This window comes from Eumetopias jubatus, unplaced genomic scaffold (genome assembly GCF_037043125.1).
Source record: "Eumetopias jubatus isolate StellerSeaLion01/CBP00866 unplaced genomic scaffold, mEumJub1_p1.0 scaffold_11, whole genome shotgun sequence".
Lineage (NCBI taxonomy): Eukaryota > Metazoa > Chordata > Mammalia > Carnivora > Otariidae > Eumetopias > Eumetopias jubatus.
Window position 1 is genome coordinate 53,005,131 of NW_028274817.1, and position 8,396 is coordinate 53,013,526.

General features: G+C 38.1%; 1 protein-coding gene across 1 annotated transcript; it reads left to right on the forward strand.

The window, feature by feature from the left end:
* The first annotated feature begins 4,175 nt into the window (after nt 1-4,175).
* On the forward strand, nt 4,176-6,307 carry NAP1L3 (nucleosome assembly protein 1 like 3). The gene has a single exon (XM_028101492.1). The coding sequence runs from the start codon at nt 4,255-4,257 to the stop codon at nt 5,665-5,667; it is 1,413 nt and encodes a 470-aa protein (XP_027957293.1). The 5' UTR covers nt 4,176-4,254; the 3' UTR covers nt 5,668-6,307.
* Nucleotides 6,308-8,396: the final 2,089 nt, after the last annotated feature.

Sequence of the window (8,396 nt, forward strand, 5' to 3'; positions counted from 1 at the left end):
ACAAAGATAATGCTATAGCACTTACTGCATATTACGTATATGTGTTTGTGTAAAAGGGGTGGTAGTCAGGATTGTGTATATGTTCATAACAGAGAAGGTATAAACGGATGTCAAAGAGCCATGTTCAGCCTAAATATAACAATAGATTCTGTGTTAAGCATCATCTCATGTAGAAGTATGAACATTTGACCCCAAAAAAGAATATCATAAAATAATGAAACAGAGAACATATCACTATCCAAGTAATATAAAGATGGCCTTATGAAGAAAAATAAGCATATCATATGCTAGAACTAATACTTACAAAAATATTCACAGTAGAAAATATATGATATAATGCATAAATTAAATGCATTATATAAAGAAAATACTTATTTTCTTTTAGGAAACTGCAATAATAAAATTAAGTTAACTAATAGACCAAGAAAAGCCTCAAAAATGAAAATACGTTACCAGATACCTAAGGTAGTATATATGCATCAAAATTAGAGCACTGTAGTTAGAAGTCACCTATATAGTTTTTGGCTTGGGAAAAAGAAAGAACAAAAAAATCAAAATAGTTCATTAATAGCTCTGTATGAGTTTTTTTTTTTTACAAGTTTTTCTCTTTTTATTCTCCTTGTTTCATTCCAATTTTTTTGTTTCAGTGTGATTAAGTACTAATCCTTGAAAAGCATTGTTTAGATGACAATTAAACTGAAATTAGGTAATTTAAAATGAAAGCTGTAGTTGGGGCGCCTGGGTGGCTCAGTTGGTTAAGCGACTGCCTTCGGCTCGGGTCATGATCCTGGAGTCCCCGGATCGAGTCCCACATCGGGCTCCCTGCTCAGCGGGGAGTCTGCTTCTCCCTCTGACCCTCTTCCCTCTCATGCTCTCTATCTCTTATTCTCTCTCTCTCAAATAAAAAAAAATCTTTAAAATGAAAGCTGTAGTTAAGATGCATTTGTCCAGTGTTATAAGTCAGAACAGGTGTATTTTCTAAAGGAGTCACAGTTGTCTTAAATCAAGGCCAAAATTATTTTACCTGTAGGATTTCACCACCAATTAATTTCTTTCTTAATGCAGTGGAAAAGAAGCAAAGGGTATAAATAGGCAATGCTCAAATGGACAATAAAAATATGAAAAGACATTCAATCTCACTGCTAACCTAAGAAATACAAATACATAATGATAAGAAATTAATTTGGGGATGTTCATTAAAGATGTGGATAGTGATTACCTTTCAGTTTGTTTGTAGTTACTTTTCTTGTTTGGATTTCAATATATTATCTAACCTTTGTTCAATGCATATCATTTTCACAAAATACAATGTTATTAAAAAACAGCCATTACCTCATTAGTTGTTTGCAGAAAAATTAAGGCCAACGGATCAGAAATCAGAATTCAGAAACAGAACCAAGCAATTTAGTTAATATGGTAAATGTCATATTTCAAATAAGTGTGAGACAGAGAGATTATCAAATAAACAGTACAAAAATATTTGCTAGCTAATAAAAATATATTTTAAAAAATATCTGACTCCCTAACTCATTGCTTACTCCAAAATACTAATTCCTGATAGTACAAAATTTAACATGTAAATGAAACCACTATAGTACTATCAAAATATAAGAGCATTTATTTCAAAAAGGATATCTATTATTTTAAATGAAAATAATAAGTTACAGAACAATATTTATGGCATAACCCCACTGATTTAAATCATTTTTTCCATAGTATACATTTTGATTAAAATTATGAAATGAAAGAATATACACTCAGTTAAGTTTTATTCATCATTATATTACCATCCTTTACCACATGTGCCTGGCACATGGCAGGCACAAAAACATATTAGTTGAATGATTAAATAAATGAACTCATGCATTATTGGTGGAACTGTAAATTGTGATAACTTTTCTGGGGAGAAGTTTGGCAATATGTGTCAAAGAATAAAATGAACACACAATTTTTTCCAGCACTCCCATTTCTAGGAATTCATCTTATGACTAATTTTCACAAATCCATATAGTAGGTATCCAGGGCTAATTTTTTCTTTTATAACAGGAAAAAAAGTGTATGCTCATGGAGAGATGGTGTGGAAAGGAGCTGCTCTACAACAGGAATTTGGTTAAATAAGTTAAGTCAAATATTTCCATGGAATATGCATCTATTTTAAATGAAGATGTTGATCATTTACCATGCAAATGTAGCCACAACTGATAAGTTAAATGAGCAGATTACAAAATATAATGTTTTACATCGAGAACAGTTTATATAAAAATGCAGGTGTGTAGATGTACAAAGAAATTTCTGGAAGGAAATGCATCAAAATGCTAACAGTGGTTATCATTTGGTTGTTAAGATTATGTATTTTTACCATCATTGGAATTTTCTATATTTTTTCCTTAAAATGCTTATATACCTTGAAAATCAGAAATAAACAATAAAAGTAAATTTATTTACAAAATAGAAAAATGTTCCCTAACTTTTTAAAAAATATGACTAAATGACAAAGCATACAATCTATAATAAAAAGGTAACAGAGATTAATCTAATATTTCTCCTCATTTGAAGTGATAATTCATCATGTTTTATATTTTAATTTACTACTTGTATTCTATGAGCAGGTTTAGACACTGAATGTGATTAGTTAGGTTATTTTCTACATTAGTATATCAAATCACCTCTTTGGGTTTTTTTGCTTCTGCAGAAATATCAAGGTATCTTCCAACTAAGTCTTTAAAAGACTGTAATATATATCCTGTGAATTTTTATACAAATACAGATAGGTAATTCTTGTCATTCATAAAAATGGGCTAAATATGTTCCTTACCTTTAATGAAAAGTAAACACTGGTCTTTTGGGTTGTACCAAGGGAGGTGTTCTGTAGCAGAAATGAATCCTGTAAATAAAAATAACAGATACCTGTTTTTAAACTTCATTTTACAAAAGTTTATTCACGTATTACTGGATTTGTAAATCATACTTCAATGTGGCTGGAATATTAGAAGGAAATTGGTGGCAGATGACATTGTAAAGTATACCCTGACAGAGGGTGCACTTTTCATCAGCACAAATTCCCCCTCCCATTCTGCTGTTCATGGAATTGAAAACTGCTGCACAAAAGTATGGAGCAAACCGTTTGCTTTTAAATAATACTACCTAACGTTTGAATTCCCTTGTATTTCATCTACAAGGTTGTTGCAAGCATTGAGAACAGCTAGTGGCAAGGCAGCAGCAAGGTCGGGGTATATTATATGCCAGTTTAAAAAGAGAAATATAGTAAAAATGGTGTAACTGACTCACGGCAACATGGGTTCACAACCCTTGTAGATGGATATAAACCAGGCTTGCCAAACACCACAGATAGTACTTATTAAAACTGATACGTGGACGCATTATGCCTGCTTTCTAGCCCCTTCCCCGTTTGCCAATAAACGACTCCCCTTTTTCCTCCAGTGTAAAAATACACGCCCAAGAATATCTAGATAAAGAGATTTTTAAAAAAATCATCCATAATCACACTACCCAATGATGCCATTTGGAGCATTTTCATCCAATTTTTTAAAAAACAGGTTTTTGTCAAGAGGCTCCTGACAAACCAAACGGGAATTCAGGATGAGATGATGGGAGAAAGATACCCCTCTTCCCTTGTTAGGAACCATGGCTAGTATTTTTACCTCATATCTAAGCTTGTTTTTGAGTTATATAACTATAAAGATAGAATTCTGAGGGGAAATAAACGTCTTCCAAGGGTGTGTGCCTCAGCTACCAAGGAGCATCTGGGAAGGTGGGCGGAGCCTGGAGGGCGGCGGGTGCGTTTGTTATTTCATTAGGCTTAGAGCTTGTCAATCAAGCTCGCCCAGCAAATGAGGCGCGAGCTAAGGGCACACTGGGAACTAAATTAACGGCAGTTCTGACTGCAAGGGGTGGGGGCTTGCGATCTAAACCCTGAAGAGATCTTGGGGTCTTAGACTGCGCCATTAGGGCTGCGACACGCCTCGGTCTGCCGCGGCTACGGTGAGAGGCTCTGCCACCGCCACTCTCGCCCAGGCCTCTATTGCGGCTCCCACCTCTGCGCGGTCACGGCAGCCCAGCCCAGCCCAGCCCAGCCCCGCCCCGCCCTACGCTACTGCTACCTTCGCCGCTGCTGCAACCTCCTCAGCCCGGGCCTCCGCCGCTACCCAAGCATCCGTGAGTCATTTTCTGCCCATCTCCGAGCGCGCGGTCTCACTGGTAGTCACCACATTAAGAGGTTTGCAGGGTTGCAAAATGGCAGAAGCGGATCTTAACATGGTCTCGGAACCTGCCGCCCAAGGGGTTGCTGAAGAGAAGATGGCTAGCTCGTCTAGTGATTCTGGGGAAGAATCTGACAGCAGTAGCTCTAGCAGCAGCACTAGTTGCAGCAGCAGCAGCAGTAGCCGCAGCCGCTTATATAGAAAGAAGAGGGTATCTGGGCCTTCGCGAAGAGCACGGCGGGCTCCGTTGGGTAAAAGTTTCGTGGATCGGCTGCCTCAAGCAGTTAGAAATCGTGTGCAGGCGCTTAGAAATATTCAAGATGAATGTGACAAGGTAGACATCCTATTTTTAAAGGCAATTCACGATCTCGAAAGAAAATATGCCGAACTCAATAAGCCTCTGTACGATCGGCGATTTCAAATAATCAATGCAGAATATGAACCTGCAGAAGAAGAATATGAATGGAATTCAGAGGATGAGGTGTTCAGCAGTGATGAGGAGGTGCAGGAAGACAGTCCTAATGAAATGCCTGCCTTAGAGGGTGAGGGAGAAGACGATGACCTTAAAGAAAAACCTGAAGTAAAGGCTGAAGAAAACGAGGTTCGAAAAGAAATTCCTGGGGCAAAGGCTGAGGAAAACGCAGAGTCTAAAGATTTTCTCGGGGTAAAGCCTGAAATCAAAGAAGAGCCTAAAGTAGTCCCCCAGGCAAAGGCAGAAGATAAAGAACAGCCTAAAGCAGCAGAGGCTAAGGCAAAGGCTGCTGTAATAGAGGCTCCTAAAAGAATTCCTGAGGTCAGGCCTAAAGAAAGAGCGAATCTTAAAAGAGCTCGGAAGGGAAAGCCTAAAAAAGAAGATCCTAAAGGCATTCCTGACTACTGGCTGACTGTTTTAAAGAATGTTGACAAGCTCGGGCCCATGATTCAGAAGTATGATGCCCCCATTTTGAAGTTCTTGTCAGATATTAGCCTAAAGTTCTCAAAACCTGGTCAGCCTATAAGCTACACGTTTGAATTTTATTTTCTACCCAATCCATACTTCAGAAATGAGATGCTGACCAAGACATATATAATAAAGTCAAAACCAGATCACAATGATCCCTTCTTCTCTTGGGGATGGGAAATCCAAGATTGCAAAGGCTGTAAGATAGATTGGAGAAGAGGAAAGGATGTTACTCTGACAACCACCCAGAGTCGCACAACTGCTACTGGAGAAGTTGAAATTCAGCCAAGAGTGGTTCCTAATGCATCATTCTTCAATTTCTTTAGCCCTCCTGAGATTCCCAAGATTGGAAAGCTGGAACCACGAGAAGATGCTATCCTGGATGAGGACTTTGAAATTGGTCAAATTTTACATGATAATGTCATCCTGAAATCAATCTATTACTATACAGGAGAAGTCAAAGGTACCTATGATGATGGTAAAGATTATGGAAACAGGAAATATTGAAAATAAAAAAGAGGCTGCCTGAAGGAATTTTCAAGCATCTCAAAACTCCAGGAGTGAAGCAGGTTTATAGAGCCTCAGACGAGATGGGGGGGGCTGCTCTATAACCTCAACACTAGCATTCCTTAGTCTTGTGTTTTCATATTTTCTTGGTAGTCTAAAAAATTGTCTTACAGTGTCTAAGTAGCCTGTTGTAGTGTAATATTCTTCAAAATATGTAAATGCTGTCTGTTATCTAAAGCATGCTCATTTGGTGCTATAGAGTTTTGAGTTTTGTGAAGTCCTTTGTCATGTCCCTATTAGAATGTAGCTGTGAAAACTGTCATAATTGTCAATTGAGACAAATGTTTGCTTGAAAAAAAGTTCCTGAAATACCAACACAAGTGGTTTTTCTCTTCCAGCCCAGAAAACTAAACGTTTAAATCTGCTTGCACTAACTGTGCCTTCATTACTTTGCTATAGAAATACAGTACTTACATTAACTAGAACAGCTATACAGTGAAATTTGATTGCTTGAAAAAAGATCAGCATAAATTTAAGAATGTCCATCAAGACCATATACGATATGACTGAGCTTATTTATGTGACATAGTGGTCTATAAATTAAGAATAATGCAGTTATCATTTACCACTGAAGTGTTACTATGACAGTATTTTTTAAAAGTTTCCTCATCTTATACTGTGTAATTGTAAACTAACCACATTTTCTTTGTAATATGTTCTATTTTGTCTTTCACTGAGATGATCACTTTATATCACTTGATATTCTTTTCATGTTGTTCTATTGCATCCTAAAATAAATGTCAAATAAAGTGTATCATGCTATAAAAATCTAACATTTTTCCTAATTATAAAAAATGTGGGTCTTCTAGAAAAAAGTAGAAAACACTGAGGAAAAGGGAAATTTAAAAAAAAAGAATACATAACTATTATTAACATTCTGATATGTTTCCCAGATCTTAGCTCTTTGGAGGATACACATTCAAGTGATTGGAGAGAAATGGAACAGGGGAGCAAGGCTAAGGGAGAGGAGAAGGGGAGTAGAGAGAGGGAGGGAAAAGGAGAAGGAATAGGGAAAGGAGGAGGGTGAGAAGGAGAGTGGGTGGGAGGGAGCGGGGAAGGGAAAGGAGAATAGGGAAGGAAGGGAAAGGGCAGGAGGGGAAAGGAAGAAGGGTGGGGAGTGGAAGGGATGGGAGGGAGTGGGAATGGGGCAGAAGGGGGAAGAGGGAAGGAGTGCCTCACCCAGAAAGGACATCTATATAAACTGTTGCTTTCACTTCCAAGAGTAGGATGGGTAAATGACCTAGGAAGAGTAAGTGACCCAGGCCCACCCTCCACCTGATTTGGGAGGAGATCAAACCCCCAGATGTGGCATTTTTTTTTAATAGGTGGCAACTACTTTCACTTCTTCAGCACCATGCAGCTGGTTACAGGGTAATGAGATCCTGAGATTTTTGGGTTGAAATTGGTGTGAAGAGGAGGAGGCCCCTTAAAACTCAATTTACCAGAGAGTTTTGCACAGGGCACAAAGGCACAAGCACAACAAATAATAAAGTAGTATTTTATTTCACATTTGCTGTTTCCCCATCCACATATATTTTCCTTTAAAACCTGAAGGAAAGAGCTGTGGCAGGAGGATTTGGGGATTTCTGGGTCTCTAGGCATAAAATTACCTAATAATCTTTCCAAATCCCATCATATAGTTTAATATCTTGCTTTTATCCCTGTTTAACAATAGCCCAGCCCCCTATCTATAAATGTAAAAATATTACAATCCATGACACTATATTTAACCAATCATGTATGTTTAGATATTTAAGTTGTTAGGATTTATACAAAATCAGGAAGCAAATTATTGCTTTTAGCAACACCACTGCAATTTTTAGAGTGCCTTTGTTTTATTTCTGAGATATTTGCATCCATCAAGAAAGGGTATGGGAGCAAATTTACTTATATACCAGGGCCAAAGTGAAGACTATAATAAATGTGGTGTACCTGGATCACTGCTGCAGAAGTTCCCAAATTGGACATATACTGTGCTTGCCAGACAACACAGCAGAGCCCTTAAAACTTCTACCTGGAATGCAAAACGCTTATCACATCTTAGAACACTTACTGAAGTATTCAGCCCCTTCCCACTCTGTATTTTCCAATATTAAAGGAATGCATCTCAGAATATTTGCAAAACAGAAGCAGAAACGCAGAATATAAAAATCATTCAGAAGCACGCTACAGGAAGATAACCTGTTGGTAGATTGGTGTATTTTCTCCCAGTCTGTCTCTTGATTAGATTTTATCACAACTTCTTGGCTCAAATCTAAAGGTTAATTCAAGCTGGGTGGGTGTAAAGGGAAGTGGAAAAGCAGCTTATTGGTATTTTTACCTTTTTTGTTTAGGGCACTTGTGGGAGGGTAGGGGAAAGGGAGGGCAGGGTAGGTGCCAAAGATTTTTCCATCAGTAAGGCTAGAATTCCGGAAATGCAAGCTGTCTGTGGTGGGTGATTCTACCACACAGAAAGTGGCTAGTGAAAGTGGCTAGAGCTGAGAAACCTTTGAGCTTGCACCTTCGCTGGCCTGCAGGTTTGTCTATCATACTTACCCAGCCAATGACTAATGCCAGAAGGAGGAGCTGACTGGGCTTGAAACTCATGAGCAGGGGACAGAGGTTGGAGAAGAGCTTTTATTCAGTCTTCCCCGACTTCTTTCTGGTGCGCTGTTTTCCTTTTGCTGGGT